The 25,979-nt window shown below is 43.2% G+C and overlaps 1 protein-coding gene across 5 annotated transcripts in view; it reads right to left on the bottom strand.

Annotated features, from left to right (window-relative positions):
- Nucleotides 1-25,979, bottom strand: part of ARHGAP26 (Rho GTPase activating protein 26) — a 485,730-nt gene that overhangs the window by 17,262 nt on the left and 442,489 nt on the right. For 3 of the 5 annotated variants that reach the window (XM_029215618.1, XM_029215621.1, XM_029215619.1), the window contains exon 21: nucleotides 3,872-3,982. The exons of 1 other annotated variant lie outside the window; for it this stretch is intronic. In XM_029215618.1, coding sequence (XP_029071451.1) covers nucleotides 3,872-3,982 — 111 coding nt within the window. Of the gene's footprint in view, nucleotides 1-3,706; nucleotides 3,983-25,979 lie in introns of all 5 variants that reach the window. One more of the 5 variants, XM_029215622.1, reaches the window with a different exon arrangement.

Raw genomic sequence — 25,979 nt, 5'->3', positions numbered from 1 at the left:
AAGGTGGAAGGAGAATCCAGTAGCCATGAGCCAGGGTCATTGTCCCTTGAGGATGGGGAGAGAGCACAGGGACCAGGGACAGGGAGATAAAAGGTGAGGTGAAAATCATCTGAGGCTAGGCTCCTCCGGCTGGATTTTCACAGAGGTTACTTATTAACCTCCTCAAATAAAGGGAATGGGACAAAACAGGGACAAGCCAGGGAGACCAACTGGGGTATCTGGCAGGAAGTAAGCAGAGGGAATGGCTCAAGTGCCCAAGATTATCATTCAAGAGGAGTAATTTTCCACTAATATCCGGTTTTAGGAATTTAATAATGATAACATTCAATAAAACAGTACATTAAAAATGAAAACAAAGGTCAGGAAAGAGCTTTTTTTTTTCTTGCTTTTCTCTCAAATTGAGAGGTGACAGACAGTCTACAAGAAGGTCTTTTCCTCCGAGACTTCCTCCTGCCCCCTTGGGATGTGCACAGGAATGGGAGGGATGATAGAGGGGTGCTTAATAGAGAGCTATTCCTGTTCCCCAGGACTAGGGTTGCCAAATAAGATACAAGGCATCTAGTTAAATTTGAACTTCAGATCAATGAGGAATACTATTTTAGTATGAGTATGTCCCAAATATTGCATGGGATATACTTATACTTAAAAAAAAATCATTTGTTGTTTACAATTCAAATGTAACTGGGTATTCTGTATTTTCATTTCATTTGCGAAATCTGGCAGCCCCTACTCAGGGGCAAGTCTTCTCTTTGTAAAAGTTTGTCAGCCCGAGTCCTCCGTCCCATGCCATACTCTCTCCCTATCAAAAGCCCTGAGCGGTTTGTGTTAGGTAGGGTTTCTACCAAAACAGATCCTGCTGCCACAGAGGTTTTGTTTGTAGGCTTTGGCTCTTATTAAAGAAATAAAAAAAATCCCCCCTAAGCGTGTTTGGTTCTTGGGCTCCCTAGCTCCCTATTCTCTGCAAAGCATCTCCACACTGCACACAGAGAGCCTGAGGTGCCTGTGACTCTTCTGTGACAGCGCCCTTCAGACCTCAGCAGGGCCTTCAAGGGCATGAACAAGCTTGGAACCTTCTGCTTGTTCATTGTTAATTTTCGCATGGCACAGGGCCAGGAAAAGCACTCAGAGGAGTTTCCCTCAATTGCCCTTGCAAACCCTGCAGAATGACAACCCACTCTGCACTGTACAGGGAGTTGGGCTCAGCTAGACTGGCAGGGTGCAACAGCTTGATCATTTAGGCATAATTTCCAGGAGCCCCTGTGTGAATCCAAGTTATGAGTTCGGGGCTGGGAGCTTTTCTAGGGGAACAAGTGAAAGGAAAGGGAACTGCTCCTCCAGAGTTCCCTTTCTCTGCTGTGCTGTGAAAAGCATCTCCATTCCTGACCTTGAACTAACAAGCACTAACAATGCTTTGGAGAGGGGAGACCAAGCCACTTCCAGAGGAGATGTTATACAGAAGTTCATGGGCCCATTAATTAGGTCTAACTAAGTTTTTATTTTTAAAAGCTCTGCCCAGGGAAGGAAATCTGAAGCTTCATGATCTGGAAGTGGATTTGGGGGAACGGTTCATTGGAGCTGAATAATGGGTGTATGCCCCCACCTCTTGGCTGCATACTGCAACAGCAATCAGGGGATTTTTGCCCTCTCTGTTGGCTAGCTCCCCAGCTGTGTGTCCCCATGCGTGCTCAGCTTGGCACACATGGTCAGCTCAGCGACAGCCAACTGCAAGCCCTACTCTGCCTTGCCTATCTCAAAAAGGCAGCTTCCTACAGGGTTGTGGGACAGCATCAACCAAATGGTGCCATTATAACGACGGCCAGAGTGAACAGTACTGTGTAGCCCATGAACCCAAACACATGGGGTGAGCAGATTCTATTGCCACTGTCCACTGCCAATCTGGAAATATCAATACTCTGGGAAAGGTGTAGCTCAAGAAGTAAAACCTGGAAATATCCTGGAAGATGGGAGTGGGGAGGTGGAGATACTGGAGAGGCAACAGGGCCCCAAAGCTTAGAGATATAAAAAAAGTGAATACCATCCAAGCAGAGTGCACTTCAGTTTTTTTAGCTGAATGATTCTACTGTCCTGAGTCCCCCAACCCATTCTGTCCAAGGGCCAATATTCTGAAGATTTTATTTCCTTTTGAACAAACTGAAGGGGCCACATTTTGGCTCTGGTTCAGGTCTCATGGGGCAATCAATGATCTAACCAGAACAGCCCGAACCATATCTGGTGTCCTAGAAAGTTAACATCTCCCAAAGTGCCTAGAATATACCTAAGAAATAATTAGGAAATAACTTGAGTGTCAGAAAAAGTATAATCTGAATTTTTACCTTATTCCCAGGGTGAGGATAAAACAGTATAGTGAAAAGCTGTCTTTTCCATCTTCAAGGGAAAAGCTAGACAGAAAACCTAGAGGAGCAGGCTAGGCTCTGGGGCCGGGAAACATGGAAACTTAAATTTGGGGCCACCCATGTGTTTGGAGGAAAGAACGCTGGTTGAGGGCAAGAAGTCCTGAATTCTGGATTGGATCTCATGAGTCATGTGACCATGCTCAAGTCACTTCTCTGTGCCTTAGTTTTGTTTCTCTCTAATAGGGTTCAGGCCATTTCTTCTCATTCTCACACGAAGACAGAATGAAATGATAGATATGGAAGTGCCTGGAGGAGAATTAAGTTTATATATACACACACACACACACACACACACACACATATATACATACACACACATATCTACATATGTGTGTATGTGTGTATATATATGTATGTATAAATAGCATGGGGTTTCTTTTTCAAAAGTGAGACTCAGCTTTATAAATTATTTAAGCCCCTATGCTGGGCCCACCCCTTAGGAAAAAAACAGCTATGAGAAAAGATGGAGGAAAAATTACTGCCAAGGCCCAAAATACTTATGATGCTTCAACTGGGCTCTGCGTTTTGCTTGTCTGAAAGCAGAGATTAAGTTCGAGAGACACACATGCTCAGGACCTACATAGCAGAGGGATTCTTTTTCCTGGATTTAGACAGCTTCTTTTCTCCAAAACACTCAAATGTAAAGAATTAAGCGTCATCAAAGCAGGGAAAAACTATAGCTTGGCCCCTGGGGGGAGGAACTAGGTCAACCCTCAGAATGAGGTGTCACCTGTTCCCGTGAGAGCTAAGGGTTCACAACACGTGGAGACAGATGTAGGCTGCGAGCACCAAGCATTCCTGGGACTACATGGGAGGTGAGGAGGCAGCCACGAACAACTTAAAGAGAAGCTGCTTCATATCCCAAGACTTTGCTCTGTGTTATATTCATCTCTCTCCCAACTGGTCTGGGTCTCATCAACTAGGTGTCAGTACACAAGGCTGAAAGCCTAGCCCCACAGATAAATGTTTCCTGATGCTATCTGATAAAAATGAGGGAAGAAAAGGCCGGTACGTGTCTCAGCACTGCTCCCTTTGATATTATCTTATGCTAAAGCACAGAGAGCCCCATGGTTCAGAGAGTGATCCAAACAGGAGCCCATTCAAGAGGCACTCTCTCTCCAAACTGTAGGCATCACGGATAAATTCAGTAACCAGAGGAAGGGCTCAGAAGGGTGTGGAAAATGCCATGCTGGTTCATGCAAATAGTCCCTCCCAGCTTTGGTCTCTGAGGCTGGAATCCCTGATGAGCTCTGGATAAGCAGGAACGGATTGGTCATCAACCGTGACTTTACCTGGAGTCTTCACGAACCGCTTCTTCTGGCCTGTCAAAAAGCAAGTGCAGGTTTGGATGGCAGGGAACAAAGTTGACGAGGAGGCTGAACACTGCATGAAGAGAGGACCAAGCCAATGAGAGAACAACAGCAGCAACAGAAAAGCAAACAACCCCTGCAACAGACCTGATGGGGGATGAGTCGCTGGACGTGGATGAGGTGGGCATAGGGCTGGATGGCGCCGAAAACATGGGCCAAGATGGCGAGAGGGGTGAAGTTGGGCTTGGATTCGGGGGGCTGCAAGACATAACCACCAGAAAACTCGTCAGCACACAGGGAAACCACACGGGAGCACAGGAGGTTCAGGGGAGGCCAAATGACAGGGAGCTGGAGACCGGAGGAGCACTGAAACTGTCCTCAGTGCCAAGTCACATCTCTCCAGACCAAACTCCGTGTCTTCCAAGTAATGCCCGCTCTGGAACTCCTCGGAGTGTTAACATGTCTCTTCGCCCTGCAGAACAACTGCTTCCTAGGTGGCAGGAGCTTCCTCAATTGGGTCCATTGTGCTTCTGGCCATGGGTGAAAAGGCCCTGAACCCACGTCCATGGGTTCCCACACCCACATCCTATCACCGACCTCCATCTGGGGCAGAGCTAGCTCATAACCAGCCTTCAGCTTCCACCGTGTGAGTGTTTTTAAAGTCGTGCCTCAGCAAAAATGACCATTCTTCTGGGCCACACAGGCCATTCCGCCAGAAAACAATTTCCTGTTTACATTTTTAACGAAACGGGCCGTGTGCCATTGGAGACCCGGAGAAGGATTGCATTAGAAAAGTGATAGCGGATGGAGGACAGGGCTGGACACACACCTCTCAGGAGAGGGCATACAGCTATGGGCAGGGCATAGTTGTCCCTCTGAGGTTTGCTCTCCAGGCTTATTCTTTCTTTTTTCATGGATTTTGGGCATTTTGACGCTCAAAGAAAAAGTCTCAGATGGAAGGCAATGAAAAAATGAGGAACTGAAAGCTTAACTTTGTCATTTTGTTTTGTTTTTTGATGGGGGGCTGATCAAAAGTTTGGAGAGGGCAGGTTGAAATTACTCACTAAAATATGGTTTGTGGATTTTAACTAGTCACGCTAGCCCTTTGACTTATTTCCACAAATTACACAAATAAACATCTTAGTAACTCTGTAAAATTGCATTCAGTCACAGATAGTGCAAACAAACATCAATGACTGAGAAAACAGCCCGGAAACCACCCAGCCACAACACCACCTGCAGCCCTGAGCCCCAGCCGGTGGCTGGATTATGTGGCCCAAGCACTGTACAGAGGTGAAAATGACAGCAATCCAATTCCAGGGGAACAGACTTTCTAAACATGCTGGGAATTAGCAAGAACACATAAATGTCCTACTGAATGAGACATCTTCAATTCAGATGAGAGACTCAATAATGGCCTTAATTATCTACAGCTATAACATAAATTCCTATGGAAATATACAGTAAAAACCCATTGTGTGAGTTCATCAGATAACCTCGGACTAACTGAAAGAAACATTTATTAAATGTCACTATATGCATTATATTTCTAGAATACAAATTTCATGAGCAGGGATTTTTGTTTATTTTGTTTACTGCTGTATCTCCAATGCCTAAAATAGTGCCCAGTAGGATTTCAATAAATATTGAGTAAATTAATGAATCTCATTTAACCCAGCCATCTAGCCAAGAGGCACTATTATAATTCCCATTTCATAGATGTGGGAACTTGGGCCAATTTGAGGCTTGCTAGAAGATATCCAGGATGTAAGCGTCAGGGCCGAGGTTCAGACCCCAATGCCCTGGCTCCAAGCCCAGGGCTGTTGCCACCACAGTGTACCACCTCTGGGGTAGAAGGACTTGCTCTGATCCTCTAGGCTGTACCAAGCTTCTTTACAGACCCAGCCAGAGCACTAGAAACCTTAACCACTGATTTATGAGTTTCCTTTAGATGCCTACCACATTTGCAGGGGAAAACGGGAATGCAGCAACAGACAGGCCCAGCAAGACTCAACACATTGTAAATTCCAACAAAATCCCCAATTCTGCCTCCAGTCTTGTGTGTGGTAGATTCCTATAGCAGATGGAATTCATATAACAGAAGAGACAGAATTCAAAGAGTATGGCTTTTTTCTCTTCGCCTCAATTATTCCAGCAATAACTACTTATTGAACACATTGTGTGATCAAGACAGTAAGTGGTATACAACTCAGCATTTACCAAGGTCCCCGACTTGATGAGCTTACAGTGTATTTGACAAGATGGGACAGATTAAAACACAACTGTAACATAAGACAGTAAGTAAGCTTCATCAGCTAAGGGATCAGTTACCCTATGATTAGTTTAATACCTGCTCCCACACTTGATTCTGTCTTGGGTCCCGGAAGGAAGTGCCGCCTTATTTCTACTGGGCAGTCAGTCCTCGGTTAATCCATAACTGCAGCTGGTAAGAAGGGCCTCGCTTTCTGTCCCCTCCCTACAACTGCCCCCCCTAGATGGTGACCCAGTGGGCAAGGCCTGGCTATTCCAACTGCAGCCCAGCCTGGGAACCCAAATTCTGACCAGGGACAATCTGGAGGTTTATAAGAGCAGCCCAGGCCCAGAGGCCTGAACTAATCTGTTCCTTTGGTCAGTGGCCAACACAGGACAATTAAAAAGTCCTTAAGACCTTTTTTTTTTTTTTTTTTGAGTTTTCTTTTTAGTGGCTTTTCTAAGTAGGAAACACCTCCAGCTTCCTACCTCAAGTGTACCAAGAATCATGCCTTTGGCTAAAGGCATAGTTGGAAACATATTCTATGAACACAATGTGGGTTCTGAATGTTTTTTCACATCCCTGGATATCTAAGTGGTTCTTGTCCACTTAGTACATGGCTGAAATTATCTGGGGGCACGGTTGGAATGCAGGACGTTCATAACGATTATAAGAAGTTACTCTTCAATCTCCATGTCCGTTCCCATAGTACTAACTGTGATTTTTAAGAACTAATAGAATTTCATTTGTTTGCTTGTGTTTTGGTCATAGCAATAACATTTATTTGCCATAAAATAACCACAATCTAAAACTTATTACCACTATGTTTCAGTGTAACAGTAAAATGCATACTCCACAGTACTTCAATGATTTTTTAAACTACGGATTGGAATTATGCTCTTTGTTAATTTGTGCTCCAGAGGCACGTCAACAAAACTCAGCGTCAACAATACTACTGAACACTGTTATACACCACAATGACTGATGCCTGTAGCAACAGAATGACTGTAAACATATAAATGTTCCTCAAAGAAACAGAGAGCATATTATGTATCAGTTTTGATGCAACTTAGAGAACACACAGGTGGAAAATAAGATGCACAGGGATGATGATAATGGCCCAAGACTATCTGTATAATCTTATACTCTGACCACAGAAGTGTCTGGCTATAGGTTACTTAAAGTGACAACAGCACTCCTAAAAAAATCCAAGACACGGGCTTCCCTGGTGGCGCAGTGGTTGAGAGTCCGCCTGCCGATGCAGGGGACGTGGGTTCGTGCCCTGGTCCGGGAAGATCTCACGTGCCGCGGAGCGGCTGGGCCCGTGAGCCATGGCTGCTGGGCCTGCGCGTCCGGTGCCTGTGCTCCGCAACGGGAGAGGCCACAACAGTGAGAGGCCCGCGTACTGCCAAAAAAAAAAAAAAAAAAAAAATCCAAGGCAAAACAAACTAAAAATGGCCAGCTTTGGTATTGACTCTGAAACCTCCAATATCGAATTCTCAAACTCTCTTCCCATTAATGAGGACAAGGATAACAAATGATTGGTGTTAGGATAGGAGAAAATAATTTTATAACTACAATCTTAGCAGATGATCCCCGAAGGCTTCTCTACAACCTCAAAGTCCAGCTGAATGCCCTAGCACATTTTTCACCCTAAATATTCCTGGGGTCCTGCCAGGCCCCCCACATCAGGGCCCAACTATAGCAACAGCAGCTTAAACTTTAAGGAACACTTGTTGGCCTGGTTTGGGTTCAAGCGGAAGGCTTGCACCGGCTTTAGTTTGCTAGTCCACGGTGTCCTCAAAAGGAGTCACACAGCCCCAGTCAGTCCCTTTGACATTCACTGGACAGGGAAGAAATAATGGTTTGGGAAGATAAGGCTCAAAGGCCTGGCAGCATGCTGGGATGTGGCTGAGTGTGCCTGTACGGTGTGTGGCAATATCGTCAGCTTGACACCCTTCTGTGGTGACTCACTTGACTGATGGGGCCTCTGGAGTACCAGCCAGGGCATGACTACCAGGCCGTGGACAGGGCTGTCCCAGCAGGCTCCCAATCTGATCACGGATGTGGCAGACCCTCTCATGGCTCCACAGCATGGGAGTGAAAAACCTGAGCTGGTATAAGATAAGCAGTCGGCAGACCATTAATCTTTAATTCTGATATGCAAAATTACAGATGGCTGTGTAGGAAACTGGGAAATAAGAAAAGCAGTAAAGTCACACATAATTTATACTGCTGATAATCACTGTTAACAGCTTGCCAAATTTCTTGTCTTGGGTGGGGTGGTGCTGCAGATAATACTACATACACAGTAGCGTATTTTTTTCACTTAAGTATTTTCTGATGTCATTAAGTAGCCTTTGATATATTTTAAAAACCATAAAACTCTTTTCCCACTAATGAGGCTAAAAATAACAAACAACTGACATTAGTTCAGAGAAAATAATCTTTAAAGTACAATCTTGGCAGATGACCCCCTGAAGACCTCTCTACAAACCCCATAGTATTCTCAGGCCTACAGGATATTCTACTGTATGGTATACCCTGATTTATGTACCCCTTTTCTTATTGTGTACATTCAGATTATCCCTCTTCGGCCATAGTACTGCAACTCACATTCTTGTAGAGGATCACTGCCTGTGTCTCCAATTGTTTCCTTAGCATAAATTCCTGGAAGTCAAATTAGTGGGTCAAAGGCTAGGAGCCTTTTTTAAGGGTCCTGATACATCCTAGCAAATGGCCTTGCAGAAAGGTTCGACTGAATTGTATTCCCACCAACAGCGTATGGGGGCTGCCCCTTCCCTCTCACCACAGCCCCACCAGCACAGAGAATGAGCAATTAAAAAAATCCGATGGACGTTTTTTCCCCAGTCCACAAAGGTTACCTTGGACTCTTCTCTTTCCTAGCATTTCCAATGGTAAAAACAAATACAACTCCTCTCCCGTGTCGTTTCCATCTGCAAGCAATGTTTAATTTTCTAAAGGGCATTCTGCCAAGAAGGTAGTGTGGGGAAGGAGACAGGCAGATGGTTAGAGAGACAGACAACCGCAGCCTGTGGGGGTGCTGAACCCCTGGCCATGTGGCGTGGCTGATCCAAGAGAAACAGGGAGTGGTGGGTGGTTGGCTTAGTCTAGGACTCTCAAAGACAGGGCTAGGTAGGAGGGATGAGGTACACATGGGGAGCCAAAGAGTGTCTCGCCAGCTGCGTAGTGTGGAGAGGTCACAAAACTGGCATCGACATCTCTCTGCCAGGCAGTGGTCTGAGACCTACAGGCTGGGTTCCCCGTCACGGATCTCAGGCTTGACCTGAATGCTCACTCCCTCAGTCCCCTTCCCCCATTAGGCCTAGAACAGGGATGGTGCTATTAAGTTCAAGGGGGACTGCCTGTATTTTTTTCTTTCCCCCTATAATGAGAGAGGATAGAAAATTCCATGAAAACCTGTAAAGTCCCATCTTATCTAGTCCTGAATTAGTGACTTCTTCTTCCTTGGAAAATATCCCTTTATGTCTTGAGTTAAAGTGCCATAAAAAGAGAGGGAAGATCAAACTCCAGGTGGGAAAACAGGGTCAAAAGGAGTCCTGGTAAGCTGGAGAGTGGTGAATCAGAGTAAATGACACAAAAACCAATTTCTGCTTGTTGAAAATTTGAACATATTCTTTACGTGTCTGCTGAAGCTTTTGCAACACAGAAATCCTATCTGTGTCCTGAATTTTCAGTATGTGCTTCACGACTTTACAAGAGGAAAAGTCCACATGCCCCCAAGTTGCACTGCTCTGTATTCTTTTCTGACTCTTACAAGTATGCACAGTATTTACAGATTCTTTCCCCACATCTAATATAATTTAATACACATTTTTATTCAGATAATAACAGAGTCCTGATTCTTATTTTAATGAGACTAGCTGGTGAAATCCCCTTAAGGCCTTAGCAATTATATGCAATTGCTTTGAAAATAGTTTTTAAATAATTTGCTTTTAAAATAGCTTGACAAGTCTACAGGGCAGTGGTTCTGTTTTTCCAGCTTTTCAAAAAAATTTCTGAAGTTTAAGTTCCAAATAAGTTTCAAACTCAGATGGAGTACACTGGAAAAGGCATATAATTCTGTGATTAAATAAAATCCAAAATCTTAGAATAGAGAATCTGTTATCCTTAAGGTTCCTCCAAGTAAATAAATCGAACCCTCTCATGCAGAATAACAAAGAAGTACAAGGTAGAGGAAACAACTCTGGATCGGAAGTAAAGATGCCTGGACAATGGTCTCAGTTCAACTGCTCACTGCAGGGGAAAAACCCTCAAGGGAAAGAAAGGACCAGCAGGGTAAGTGGAACAGATGCCTCTATTGTGCTCTGCACTGCATAATACTAATCGAGGGGAGTATTCTTTCCTCTTAATTAAACCTGAGGATAGCCCCTCAATCTTCTTCAAAATCACATTTCAGCTACATCAGAACTGGTTCTTAAAATAGAATGTATTTACTTTCTTTCAACTAAATAACCTCACAATTTATGAAGTTATTTTTAAGGAAACGCAGAAGCGTTTGGGGAGCACTTCCAAGGGTCTATAAGGTGACATTTGCTACTTCAAAAGACTGGAATGGTTGCCAAGAAATCCCAGCATCTCCTTACTATACCGAGTGCAGTACAACTGTCATTCTCTAGATAGTGAAGATATTGCAAAAACAAATGCATTCACTGTAACTGAAACAGAAAAGCCATAGTGCCACTAGATTCAATCCTCTACTATCCTGAGGCATAACTTAGGTTTGCTCTAAAGCCACCATTCTAATGCTGGGTGTGTTTAAACTAATCTTAAAATGTACAAGCAAGAAACTGTAACTGCCTCAGGGGACTGAGAATGGGGACTGGGTACACAGGCACAGACTGGACATTCACTTTATATTTTACATTTGTTTATACTGTTTGAGTTTTTAAATCATGAGCCTATATTATTTTATAATAATAGTGGAAAGCACTCTTCTATAAATGGCACTAGGATAACTGGATATCTATATGGAAAAAGTGACACAACCTCTACCTCATATCATACCTAACAAATGATTTCCTGGTGCATTACAGGTCTAATTGCCAAAGGCAAACAATAAATGAGGGAATGCCTCTGAGAACTTGGGGTTGGGATTTATCCAACAGGGCATAAAAAGCACTAAGCATAAAGGAAAATACTGATATACACGACTACATTAAAATAAGAAATTTTATGTATCAAAAGACAACCTTAAAAGAGAGTAAAAAGACAGCCTACAACATAAAAATACATAAGGGCACATACAAGACTATACACAGAACTCCTACTGATCAGTAAGAAAAAGGTAGACAACCAAGTGGGAAATGGGCAAGAAACTTGAGCAGGGACTTAGAAGAGAAAATGCAAAAGAAGGGGGCTCACCCTTTCTGTAATGCAGGAAGCGTAGATTAAAACCACAGTGAGATGATCCTGCTTACCTACCAGAACGACTAAGATAGCTAATATCAAAATGCTGAAAATACCAAGTGTTTACAAAACATGGAACTGCAATTCTTATACTTTGCTGGAGGAGGGGTGCAAACTCCTCCACCCACTCTGGAAAACACTTTGGCCTTATCTAGCGGAAATGAAGCTATCATCCTCCATGACCTCGCAGTTCATTCCCAGATGTATAGCCTAAAGCAGGGGTCCCCAAACTGGGACTGCACGCGGCCTGTTAGGAACCGGGCCGCACAGCAGGGGGTGAGTGGCGGACGAGTGAGAGTGAAGCTTATCTGCCGCTCCCCATTGCTCCCTGTTGCTCACATTACCACCTGAACCGTCCCCCTGCCCCCACCCCCCAGTCCGTGGAAAAACTGTCTTCCATAAAACTGGTCCCTGGTGCCAAAAAGGTTGGGGACCACTGCCCTAGAGCACAGTGTGTATATATGAGAAGACATATATGAGAGTGTGTAGAGCAATTAATCTGTAAAAACAAAAACTGGAAACAAGCTAGAAGTTGAGCAAAAGTAGAATGGAGAAATAATTTTAGTATATTAATGCAATTATGCATTCTGCTACAATGAAAATAAATAAATGAACTACAGCTACATGAATGACTTTTAAAACTGTTGAGCAAAAGAAGTCAGACTCAAAATAATAAAGCAAAATATTCATTTTAGGGATGCACCAAGTCAATCATTATTTGCAGATTCTGCAGTCGTGAATTCACCTATTTGTTAAATTTATTTGTTAAGTCCAGAATCAATACTCAAGGTGCCTTCATAGTCATTTGCGGACACACACAGAGCGATGAAAAACTTAAGTCACCCTGAGTCACCCAACATGCACATTCCCAGCTGAGGTCAAGCAAAGGGATGCTCTGCCTTCTGTTCCAGCTCTGTAGTGTCCCTATGTGCAAGAAGGCTGTGACACGCCTTACAAAGAAAACATGTGCTTAGTAAGTTTCATTCAGGCATGACTTATAGCGCTGTTCGTCCTGAGTTTAATGTTAATGAATCAATAGTAATATTAAGTAAGGTGTCTTTAAATAGAAACCCATGTAAAACAAGGTTATGTACTGATGGGTTGACAAAAAAGTTGTAACCAGAGGCTTGTAGGAACCTAACCCTGTATTTCCTGTAGGAGCAATGGTATGATATTCACTAATTCAGTGTCTGTGGTTACTTCATGGACTGTTACTATTGCAAATAACAAGAACCTGTATCGAAGAGCTAAAAATATAAACAAAAACAAGGAATTGATTACTGTAAACATCAGATTAGTGGTTACCCCTATGGGGAAGGAGAGGACTGTGACAGGGGAAGAGAAAGAGGTGTGGGTGCTTCTGGGGTCCTGGCAAGGTTGTATTTTTGACCTGGGAGGAAGTTGCTAAACAGTAATTTGTGAAGTTGTATAATACATCTCACGTACTTTTCTATATAATAAAAAATACGTGCAAACCTACCTTAAAACACTTAGGGACAGTAAGTATATCAGTGTATTAACAGCATTCTCTGGGTGATGAGAGTAATCTTTATTCTTTGTGCTTTTAAAATATTTTCCATATTTTCTACAATTAATATGTTACATTTAAAACCAAAAAAATTAATACATGTTAATAGAAGAAATGCTCTCCCTAATCATACAAATGGCTACTTTTATTCTCTAAAGGAAGGATGTTTTAATAGGGGCAAAATGACAATTCCGTCTTTGTTGCACCAAGCCGTGGTTTAGGTTGCATGACACAGTTGGCAGTTCCCAACTGTTTTTACTGTTTTTCTTCTTTTTCAGTCAAATACAATCAACAACTTTTTACTGAGTGCCTCCCATATGCAAGAACTAAATTTCCCATCCTTCTGTCTTCACTGAGGAATTATGTTGACTCCTCTAGAGCCTTTTTTATTGGTAAAGTTATTACAGTAAATCAGTGGTGTTTTCCTTTCCCCCGCGCATGGGGAAGTCGAGGAAGGACATCTCTGATGTCGCATTCTGAGTCTGCAGACAAGTTAACAACACTGGCTGAAAGTCCTTGGCCATCTGGCATCCCTTTCTATACGGTCTGCTTTCAGGGAGTACGTCCTGTTTGGACTAGGGAGAGGAAAAGGAGGGAAAAGGATTTAATAAGACTCTAAATGTCCACTGATGAAAACAAAGGAATATCTAAAATTAGAAGTGGTGGCCCAAGATACTTGGGTGGCCTACCAGTAACCCTAGGGCAAGAGGATTCCTTGAAAAAGAAGCCTAAAATATTTCACTATGTTCACTACTCTCAGCAATAGAAAAAGCACTCCTGCTAAAGATAATATCCAGGACAATTAAATTAAACTCCTACAACACACAAAGCTTGGTCCGGATACCGTGAAAGGCGTATGAGGCAAAGAGATAAGGAGACATGAACTTTGATGCTAAGGCCATTGGACTTTTCTCCCTGCAAGCAAATAGCTGGCTTCTCTCAAATTCTAGTGTTTACTCTTTAGTCTAAACATGTGGAAAATTGTTTCTGATCCGATTTTAACCTCCTCAAATGTCTTCCCCACTCCATTTGTATCATCTATCCCTGGCCTTGCTCCTTCGGTGTGACCATACCCAAACCCCACTTTCTCCCTACTACCATGCTTGCCCTCCACAATGGCTGGCTCAGGCTGCAGCCAAGAAATGCAATCTCACTGGGCTTCACGGTGATTTTCACCCCTTGTTCATTTGGTTCTGGGGAGCTTATTGACTGGACTGGAAAAAACTTTAAATGATTTTCCAGCAAAGTCACCCTTTCCAGTGGAAAAAAAGAGTTTTAACATCTGTGAACAAAAACAAACTGAAGGAAAATGATTTATATATTCTCTAGTTCTTGTACTCCAAAGCCAAACACCCACTAAGAATTCAATGAAAACAGACACAGCAAAGTACCATTAATTCTAATCTCACAAAATTAAAATTTCTAGTTTTTTCAGACCTGAGGTAGATCCAAATTTACTGTGAACAATCTATGAGTGACTAAGCCAATTTACAATGTCAACAAGATTTTTCAATACAGATTGCTTAAGCTAAAAGAACCATCCGCGGTGACGATTTCAAAATGCAAATCTGATCATGTCATGTCTTTGCATAAAATACTCACTCAATGATTCCCCATTGTTTCTAGGGTGAAGACCAAGGCCTTCCTACCTTGACTACTCTTAAGAATCGCTAGCCTGGTTTCTTTACCTTTTACCACTTGAATCCATCCTACTGCACATCATAACTTCATGAACCTCCTAAGCACATAGCTTAATAACTACTTGTTGAATGTTGTTCAACAAATAGTATTTTCCCACTCATAAGCTCACCAATACCTACTGCATGTAGAATAAATTGCTTGCCCTAGTCGAGTGGGATAGGTAGTTACAATTTACTCGTGCCCACCAGTTTTCCAACTCCCATTCTTCTGGTTCATTTGGAGAAGTTCTTCTAGACCCCAAGCAATACAGGTGGGTCCAGTGTCCCACCGATGTCACCGTATTGGCAGGCATGTGATCCAGGCCGGCCAGTGAAAGGACCCCCCTTCCTCCTGGCCACAGTGGGTCAGTGATGGACAGGTAACTGATCACAGTTCATCCATGGGGTCTAATATATGAATGCTCTTCTTAATGGATGCAAAATCTAAATGTATTGGCTGAGAGTAACCAGAGATCCTTTTTTCCTATAACATGGCAAACATCTGTCTGCAAATGAAGTTTTGTTTTGTTTTGGTTTTTAAAAGAGGGAAGAAGAGCCAAGCAAAATAATAATTTGGGCTCCTGGATTCAATTGTGCTTGAGGTTAGACTCGCCCTGAGATTTCCCAAAATTGTAAGCTTATAACTTCCACTTTTTCCCTAAGCTACTTGGGTTTCTGTCATTTGAAGGTCTTTCACAAGACGTCCTCAATGCTCTTCTTTGCAGTCATTACTTGCCTCCAAGCCAGAAAACTTTCTTAAGGGCCACTTGGTAAATATTTTAGACTGTGGAACAACAGGCAAAAATTAAGGGTATTACATAGCTACTTACATAAACATTTAAAATGTAACAGTTTAACAATGTAAAAACCATTCTTATTTTATGAGCTGTAAAGTAAAAATAAAAACAAACAAACAAACAAAACCAAGGTGACAGGCTGGATTTGGACCATGGGCCATCGTTTTCCAACCCCTCTTGTAGTCAAACTGGTTTACACGAGCCATGAGCATGCTGTAAGCCTTTCATTGCAATGTTCTTGCTGGTGATGTTTTTCTCCCCTGGAACGTCTCTTCCCTTGCCACTAACTACTACCCAGCCACCACTCAAAGCCCATCTAAATGTGAACTCCCACCTGAGGCTTCTCTGATACCACAACAAAGTGAGGTCTTTCTCCCCTGAATCCTCGAGGACTCTATTTCTCTTCCCGTCTTGACCCTACCTTGCATTGTAGTTCTCCTAATCCTCTTGCAGCTCTTGCACACTGGGAATGCTTAGTCAGTTTCTTTGGAACTGACAATATCTAAAGGCTACACTGAAAAAACAAAAAAAAACCCCAAGAAACAAAAGAACTCCACAGGATCGAAGTAATTAGTAAAGGTTTATGGATCCACCAGAAGCACAGGGTAAGCCATGGAAGCCAGACATTTCTGAATCAGAATTATCTGACATCATGAAACAGAAGAGCTCTCACTCCAGCGTTGCCATGACAGCTGTAGTACAGCCACTCGTTTGCTTGTCTAGGGTGGTTATGCCGAACAAGTATGACAGAAGGGGCATTTCGGACATTTTGGTCCTGGTGGGGCGGGAGAGGGGCACGCTGGTCTAGGCTTTCATGGACTCCTGTGTCTCAGTCTGCTCACTCGTGTGAGCAGTCAGCAGTCCCTTCTGACTACTGCATAGTGTTGCCCAAACTCAAGTCATCTGGGCCTCGGCCTCCAATCTTCTTACCATTGTATGTGTTTCAATATAACAACAGATACTATAACATATAGTATATAATATTAATATATAACATTTTAATGTTTTTCTCTAAATTGATCTTCTTAATAAAACAGAAGCATCTACGTTAGTCCATTCTAAATAATAAAACCTCATTATTATTAAAATGAAGAAGAAAACTTCACCCAGGCACCATTTAAAACTTTCCAGTACCTCAGTGCCACAAGGCTCACATTTTGGACATTTCTGTTCTCAGTTACCAATCTTTTTATTTCCTCTTGCAGAAACATAGCATCTATTTTCCCAAGATCTATTTAATTACCCCCAAAGAGCGAAATTATTTAATAAAAAATGTGTATGTCCATTTCAGGCAAGGTGTTGACAGTCATTTAATACTTTTCCCCTCTTAACTTTGATATCATTTGTCTATACTATCATCAGCACCGTGTCAACATTTACTTACTGTGATTTGCATTCCTGTGAGAGCAGGGTTTTTAAAGGTAGCTTTATTAAGGGATAATACTATGAAGTTGACTCCCTATTTTAAGCGTACAACATTGAGAGATTTGCCTTTTCCAACATTTCACCATAACGGAGTCACACGATGTATGGTCTTTTTTGTCTGGCTTATTTCACCTGCACATGTTTATAGTGGGCCAGCAGCTTTCAAAAGGCAGGTGGAATGAAGATGGTAACAAACACTGAGTACTAACTTTTATTGACTACTCGGTAGGTACCAGTCATTCTGCCAAGCTTTGGGAGGCATTACCTTATTTAATTTTTCCAAACAACCTCAGGAATAGGTACTATTATTCTCACTTTTCAGATGACAAAACAGAAGCTCATAAAGTTTAAGGATCTTTGCTTAAAGTCAATCGTCTAATTAGTGGATGAGCTGGGATTTGAAACTAGCCCTAACTCTTAGCCACTATGCTATCTGCCTGGTGTTTAAAAAAAAAGTCTCAAGATGAAACCAACTGAGGTTTTCCTTTTAAAAAAAAAACAACAACCAAAAACCAAACTAACAAACAAAAACTTTTCAACTCACGGGAGAAAGCAATATAGAGTTCATGGTGCTAGGGAAAAAGCCTTTGAGGGTGCCTGGAAGGGAAGGTTCACCACAGCGGGCACTCCAGCACCTGCTCAGCACAGCGAGCCTCCACGGGGCACAGACCGCACCCCCCCCCCCCCCCCCGCCCCACCTTCCAGGCTCACTGCTCCTGCCTCCCAGGCAAACCGGAAGCGGCCTGTTCCTCGCAGTACCCTTCATTATATATGCTCTTGCCCTCAATCTACTGCAGCCTTTTCACTTTATTTAGAAAGCATGCATTGGAAGACATAAAAAATAATATATTTAAGGCTGTTTATGAGCAAATTTCCTCCAAAAGCCTCAAGCTGGTCCATTTGTGCCATCTGTTACAAGGGAAACTAGAAACCACCTGTCTGTCTGCCTGAGCTCTGCTCTTATCAAGGAAGTTGTAATTACCTCTTTGGTGAAGGATTTGAATCATTACAGTAAATCCCTTATTCAGCACATATTGTATTAGGAAGGCATTCTGACCCTAAAACCCAGGGTTTTTATCCCCTTGCCCTGCACAGATGCAATAAAACCTCAGCTCTTCAAAGCCTGGCAGAGTGAATTGTGCCTTAATCTTGTTTGTTACTCAATGATAACTATTTACTAAACAAATATTTCCTGCACACTTAACTACACAGCAGGTGCTTTGCAGGCACCTGGAACACAGCAGAAAACAGGTGGAGAGAGGCTTCTGCTCTCAAGCAGCTTATGTTCACTCACAGTGAACTTCAAGGCAGGGTATGAGCACAGGCTGGGTGGAGGGAAAATATCAAAACAACCATTTGCATTCCTCATCTGATCCTTATAAGATCTGTATTTTATAGATGCTTCCTGATGTGTATAAAACGATGAGTAGGATAGGTAAATACTTTATAACTAGGTAAATAAAAACAACAGACACGTATTAGAGGTACCTGCCCCAAATACTTTTTTCTGATAGTATTTTGATCATCTTAGTGATTAAAATTGTTTAGGAAACACTATTCTTGTGTGTGTGTGTTAACAAACAAGTAAACAACACATCACTTTAGATGGTATTAAGAGCTACGAAGAAAATTTAAAAAGCAGTGTGAAGGTGACTGCCAAGTGGGAAAGGGTGGGTGGGGTGATTTGGATTCCACGGATGGGGCTGCTTCTTTCAGGAGTAACAACTCAGCTGAGAGGTCCACGCAGGAGAGTGCTCAAGCCTCCTTCTCTTAAACACCAGGGCATCTTTTAATTTTAACCATTTGGGATTAAAACAAAAACCAAGCCCCATTTCCTCCTAAGCACCCTCACAGTCTCTTTGCTTAATCATAGAGCCTTTTCCTGGAACACCGTGTGAACTTAATGGAAAGGGTCCCATTTTTGAAGGGAAGAACTATTGAAAGAACATCAGTAGTAAAGGCTGTCCTGGCTGTAGCAGAATTCCCAGTAGTGGCTGGTAACAGCCAAACATAGATTTTCTGCAAGAAACTGTTTCCTCGTAAAGCTAAAAAGTCATTCCTTCGGGGGAAATAAGTGTGTGCTTTTTCAATGAAGTCTCTATGTGCCCTAAAATAAGTATGTTGCTTGTTCCTTTTCGGAAGAAAGGAATTACATAAATCCCAAACCAGCCGACAAACAGCCTGCAGATGTCTCTTCCCTCGTGTGAACTGCCACATCTCCAGGTCCCTACAGAACCAAGCATGAGGTTAGACACCCTAGATATTACACCTCGGTTTTCTGGATCACTCTTTCACTACCTGAGGTATGTAACATCTCTGAAGTTCTACTCACTTTTTGTCACTATATGCATGTTAATTCGCCTAAAAGGGTATTTGCAGTAAGCCTTCTACCATGTCACCCTCCAAGGCCCACACCATGTCTCTGCCAGATCCTCTCCTCATCATCACCCAGGCTTATAGGGACAAAATGGTACTCTGCACATACTTAACCTTTCTCTCATCCTCCCAGGAAACTATGGAAAGGAAAGGAGAATCTCCCCAAGGGAAGAATACTGCAAATCATACAATTTAGGAAAATACAAAAATGAAAGCGAATAAAATGTATTTTCCAAAATAAGAAGTTCTTGCACCATCGCGTAGCTGAATGAGTCCAGCTGGGTTGGAGCCTAAAAATCTGTATTTAAAAAATGTTCTCCTCACTGCCCACAACTCCAACCCCAGCCCTGTGGTTCTGATATGCAAGCAGAGATGGGAACCACTGATCCTTGGCTTCTACAGAGTTCCAAGTCAGCTTTGGAGATTACTGGGAAATGGGAACACACCGGGGACTTAGTAGCATGCACCTTGGTGATTATTTTCTTCCTATAAAATTTTTGATTTATTCACATGGATCTTGTTATTATTTTTGACACAGCAAGTATGTGTAAACTTCTTCGCCAGTGTCTTAATAAAGTGTCAGTGCTTATCTGTGATTTGGTCAAAAGAACTGAAGGAGTTCTGAGGAGATGGATCAGTTTTAAGCTGGAGGAGTCTGGGAAAGTTTCCCTTGAGTTGGAATGTTCCCATTTTCCATTTTGGGGTTTCAGATTAAGGGGGCTGTGGTCAGCCTTGCAGCTGGAAAAGGAGAATCAGTGTCCAAGGCAAAATGAGCCCCCCGCTCTCTGCTGAAACAAGACGTGGCAACAGCATATACACAGGCTTGCTTTGAAAATAACAACTCCCACTGGTGTAGACTGCTTACAACCCTCCAGGCTCTGGGCCGAGCACTTTTGGTCTCTGCCTCGTCCCAATAACCCAAGAGGGCTGCCCTGACTTTGCAGAGGGGTAAGAGGAAGTTTGGAGGGTTGAGTCGTTTTCTAAGAGCCAGAAAGCGGTGGTGCTGAGACTGAAGTGAGGCAGCCTGACTCCAGTACAGCCTCTTCTGAATGCCTGTGCCCGCCGCTCCCCTCCAGCCTCCCCCTGGCCCCTCACGGAGTCCTGGGCATGCATGCTCCACAGGCGAGGCGCACAGAAGTGCCTGGAGATGGCTGATGCAAACACAGTGAGCCCACTTAAAAGGGAATTTGCTTGAAGCGCCCTAGAATCTGTTAAAGCAGGTAAATCCCAGTTCCAAGATCAAATGTTACAAATAACATTACATAGAAAATAAAAGAAAAATGGTTTGGGAGCCTCTGAACACTTTCATTGGTTGTCTGTTTTCAGAGAATACCTGCCGTATTTGATAAACAGACTTGTAGATGAAAACACTATTCTTAACAATAGTGAATTAACAGTTAAGTGCAAGAATCTGGGGTCAGACAGGGCTCCAAAACTGCTTTGAATCCTGGTTCTGCCACTTATTAGCAGTGTGACCATGGGCAACTGTGCCCCTTATTTTCCTCCCCTGCTTAAAATGGGGATAATCAATAATAACTCTACCTCAGAGGATTGGTGAGAATTAAAGGGGATCATACACATAATACACTTAGCATACTGAAGCTTGGTACGCCGTAAGCATTCACTAAATGGTAGCTATGATGATTAGGATATGCTTGACTTGTCCTGAAAAAGTGATTCTTTTATTTTAAAATGAAACGTGGGCTTAAGGACGCAGTACTTGTACCATCTATAAATCCGAAGGCACTGATTCAAACAGAAGTGAAAATGAAGATGAAACTGCACCAGTACCTGCACCAAAAGGAGAGAAAAAGTAATCTGCCTCCAGTTCTAGGGCTTTCATCCCAGGATCATTTCCCCTCTTAGCATAGCCCTGTCACTTGTGTCTGCACAGCAAAGCCCCCAGTGGAAAACACACAGAGGCAAGTTCAGAGGCGCTTGGGTTATGTTACCAGGGCAGATCAGTCCACTGGGATCAAATAACCTACGCCCAAAGCCCAGAAGTTCATGTTCAAGTGGAGGTGTCAATACTGAGCTGTGGCTCATCTAGGGACCTTAATTAAGCCCCAGCCTCTTTTTCAGGGCAGGCCGACAGGAGGTGTCTGTTTTTCCATCGGCTCTCACAGAAAAGCTGGTGGTGTTACGGAAAGTGGGCCTGGGAAGGTGGGCGGACAGGCACTGCCCACCGGCCCACACTCATTCTGGGCGTGTCTAGGGAGAGGATCTGAATTCCCGGGTGCACTTGTGACAGCCGCCTGAGAAGCCCACGTGGAGAGGGCGGGTGAAGAGACAGAGTAATAGGATAACACTTCCTTCTTGGCGTGGGCCTTCCCCCAAGGATGATTAGACACTCTTAAAAGCAGCACTGCACAGGTTTCACACAGAAGCTGCTGGAGATGGTGTTGCTCATTCTTATAATATTCTGCAAGGTGAGCAGCCAGGGTCGCCATCATTAAGTGGACAAGGTAGGCTGAGCCAGACCCTCGGACATTAGGGCTCAATGAATGGCTTAGTTTCTTGGGATGGTGGGCAGGCCACTGCAGCAGCTTCCCTTCCTTCTTTGCCTTCTAAGCCACAGGTTTCTCAACATCTAACTTCCCCATCCCTGTCTTCACCCCTCCGCCCACAGGCCAAACACTGGTTCTTTAAATAGGGAGGCTCTTTCAGGAAGAAAGGCGTAGGGAAGACTCACTGAGAAACTTCCCACAGGGAATGCAAGGTTGAGTGGGAAGAGTTAAGGGCTCTAGGAGCAGGTGGAGTGAGGGCGGGAATCCTTCCGACTTCATCTCGCTCTCCTTTGAAAACCAGGGAAAATGTTACCCCAAAGGGCCTCAGTGAAGACTGCATGAATCTATATCCATAAAGGGCCGGGTGCCACATCTGGCACTAGAAAGTGCCCCCATAATAGCAAGCATTGATAACTTCCTGAGCTTGACAAACTAGCAGAATTAAGGAAAGGAATAAATAACCTTAGGTTCTGGGCAGTTATATCTGCCTTTCCAAAGTAAAACTAACCAGGATGAAGGGTGCCAGGGCTTTGCTTAATTCACATATCCAAGGCCAGCTTATTTTCTCTCCTCCTTCCCACCCCATGGTTTTTGGTAAAAAACAAAAACAAAAACAAAAAGGGGGCATGTCCCAAAATATATATATTTTAATACATAAACATTTTTTTAAATACAGACAGAAAACCTATTGTTCCTGTTTCTAGCTATAAAAGCAATTTGTGCTCAATGTAGAAATCAAAGAAACAATGAAAGGCAAAAATAAAACTAAATACAACCCTCAAAATTAAAAATAAAACTACCAAATGATCCAGCAACTCCACTTTGAAGAAAACGAAAACACTAACTTGAAAAGGTATCTGCACCCTCATGTTTATTGCACCATTATTTATAATAGCCAAGATATGGCAACAACGTTAAGTGTCCGTCAATGAATGAATGGGTAAAGAAGTTGTGGTACATATATACAATATTATTTGGCCATAAGAGAGAAAGAAATGGTGTCATTTGTGACAACGTGGATGGAACTTGAGGGCATTATGTTAAGTGAAATAAGTCAGACAGAGAAAGACAAATACCATATAATCTCATTTATATATGAAATCTAAAACCAAAACCAAAACCAAAAAAATTCCACTGAGCTCACAGATAAAGAGAACAGACTGGTGGTTGCCAGAGGCAAAGAGGTGAGGGGTGAGGGGTGAGGGAAATGGAGGAAGGGGGTTAAAAGGTACAAATTTCCAGCTATACAATAAATAAGTCATGGGGTGTAATGTACAGCATGGTAACTACAGTTAATAATACTTTTTGCATATTTGAAAATTACTAAGAGAGTAGATCTTCAAAGTTCTCAACACAAGAAAAAAAATTTTGTAACTATGTATGGTGTTGAATGTTAACTAGACTTACTGTGGTGATCATTTTGTAATATATACAAATATCAAATCATTATGTTGTACATTTGAAATTAATATAATGTTACAGATCAAGTATACCTCAATAAAACAAAAAACTAAACAAAACCAACTATCAACATTTCCGCCCACATGTACCACATGCTGACTGTTTTAGAACCTTTACATGTATACATATGCATTCATGCGTATTTGTTTTGCCCATTAAAATGGCACCATAGCTTACATACTCTTTTATTCTGCTTTTTTCAACGAAGTAGTTTATTATAAAAGTATTTCCATGCCAATAAAACTGATCAACAACATAATTTTTAATAGTTGCACTGTAGTCCATGGCTGTGTGATAATTACCAAATCATCGCCATTGTTGGACACTGAAATTCTTTTTTTTTTGTTATTATAAGTAATACTGCGATGAAAGTCCATCCACCTTTGCAAATACCTGTGATTATTTCCTTATGATAAATACTTACTGAGTCAACGGGTTAGGGTTAGCCCATCTGAAACCATCTGACCCGTTTCCATACTATTCCCAAGAAAGGTCATGCTGTTTCAGAATCCCACCCACAGCAGGGCAATTTGGTCTCACAAATGGACCTCCCCTTCTTCGGTCTCTTGGGTATATGGATTTTGTTGCTTCTGTCAAACGAGCCCATCAAACCACTGAGACAAAAATGGGGCTGATCTAATCTAGGTTCAAATCATTCCTCCAAAATAAATGTGAGCTCTAAGAGGAGACTGCTCTGAACCACTGCAGTGTTTCAGAACAAGGGGGTGGTGAGAGAAGGGAGGGGAGGTTTGTTCTGCCTCAGCCTCTTCTCCTGAATTGAGAATTACTGGCTTCCTCCAGTCCATCAATCAGCAAGCCGTGTCTGAACACTGAACTACAGCAAGGGAATGAATGAGCTTATATATAGTAGGTACACACACGCTGAGCGCAAACATGTGACCCTGGAGACACTCCGGCAGGTAAAATGTCCTTTCATAACCCTCATGGACTCAAGGGGGAATGTTCCTCATGCATTTTTTTTTTAAAGGGGAGACAAAAGGATATGTGATAAAAAATTAATCTGGGTTGAAGACTCAAATATTCATAATGAGTATTTCAGCTAGTTAAAAAGAGGCATTTCTCCAGCTCCCGATGGTCAAGAAGGGACAGCTGGCATTTCGGAGTTGGCAAATTCCTCCTGAAAGATCAATGTTGTCTCTGTATTTGATAGACTGATCTGGTCTAAGGTTTATTTGTTGACATAGATAATGTAATATTCAGACCATCAGCGTGTGCACACATATGCTATTTTCCCTTAACCCCTTTGCCTCCGTGACACTTTCAGAATCTGAATGCTTTACCCACTTAGTGGACAGTCAGAGTTTCTGACCGGGGCAAAGGGAACTTCAAATGAGGTGGCTACCAGGGAAGAGGAAGAGACAGAACAAACAGTGTTCAAGAACTACAGGTTATCCAAAATTCTACTGAAACTAAGAAAACGGAGTCCTTCCGCAAGTGCCTTCTACCATCTCCCTCATCAGAATCTCTGCCTGCTTACAAGGACCACAGAGCGAGGCTTGTTTCGATGTCTGCGAGGAGCAGGGTCACTGCCGTGGAGCCTCAGGGCTTGCACTGGTATCTGGGGGCCTGTGCTGGACGCCTAGGCTCGGGTGAGGGAAGCAATTCCCCTGGTGCGCCTTTGCCCATAACCAGAGGCAGTGAGTGGTCCGGGGGAATTTCCACTGGGGGGGGGGCGGGCGGCTGCTGCTTTCTGGGTAAAGAAAGGGAAGGGAAGAGCTTAAGAAATGAGTTGCCTGGGCTTCCCTGGTGGCGCAGTGGTTGAGAGTCTGCCTGCCGATGCAGGGGAAGCGGGTTTGTGCCCTGGTCCGGGAAGATCCCACATGCTGCGGAGCGGCTGGGCCCGGGGCCTGTGCTCCGCAACGGGAGAGGCCACAACAGTGAGAGGCCCGCGTACCGCAAAAAAAGAAATGAGTTGCCTGGAGCCAACTCATTCTGCATGCTGCTCCCCAACAGATGACGGACTGTCGGTGCGTTTTGCAACTGCTCAGGGTGGGGGGCAAACTCCCAGTGGGTTAGTGCCAAAGCCCAGGGCCTTGTGTCCTTCCAGAATACTAGCTGAGATGAGTGAAGAGTAGTAATAGTTAATATTTACACAGAGCTCATTTCAAGGCAGGTCACGGAGGGCTCTGTTCTCATTATCTCCTCAATTCCCTGCCACAAACCCAGCAGATGAGGAGCCTAGATATACGAACGTGGTGTTCTGGAAAATCACAGAAAATCTTCCAGGACATTTTTTTTTGCTCTGGGTCTACCCCAACCCACCTCCTGCCCTCATCTCCGGAAGTACTCGGCCAAGTGTTGTGTTTACATGTTTTGAGAGGTTACATTGCCACAAGAAACAGCCCAAGTTCCCCTATAGGCCCTATCCAGGAAAAGAAACAGGCTCATGCGCCGCTTTTAAATTGCATGAGGTATAGGAGAATAACTCTAAAACCAAACTAGTCATCCTGATGCCGATGTGTTGGGTTCAGATGGAGTCAACAAAACTAGGTGACATATGCCCGTCAGGGCTCTCAGCATGTGGCAGCATCAGCTTTCCAAAGGACCTGTGCTCTAAAGGATCAGGTGCACTATGATTAACCGAGGGCCATACCGTGCAAAAATAGTTTCCTTGACATGATTTATGGAAACAACTACTTACAAAGGATTTGAATTTGAGAATGGAGTGGCTAAAGATAGAGAGACTATTTACTTAGGAACTGGCATGGCCAGGCCACCATCCAGTGAGAGCCAAGGATTTGTCTCTATTTCTAGGAAAC

The sequence above is a fragment of the Monodon monoceros genome, unplaced genomic scaffold (assembly GCF_005190385.1).
Source record: "Monodon monoceros isolate NGI ecotype Baffin Bay Population unplaced genomic scaffold, NGI_Narwhal_1 Super_Scaffold_12, whole genome shotgun sequence".
Lineage (NCBI taxonomy): Eukaryota > Metazoa > Chordata > Mammalia > Artiodactyla > Monodontidae > Monodon > Monodon monoceros.
This window is presented reverse-complemented; position numbering and strand designations above follow the sequence as displayed.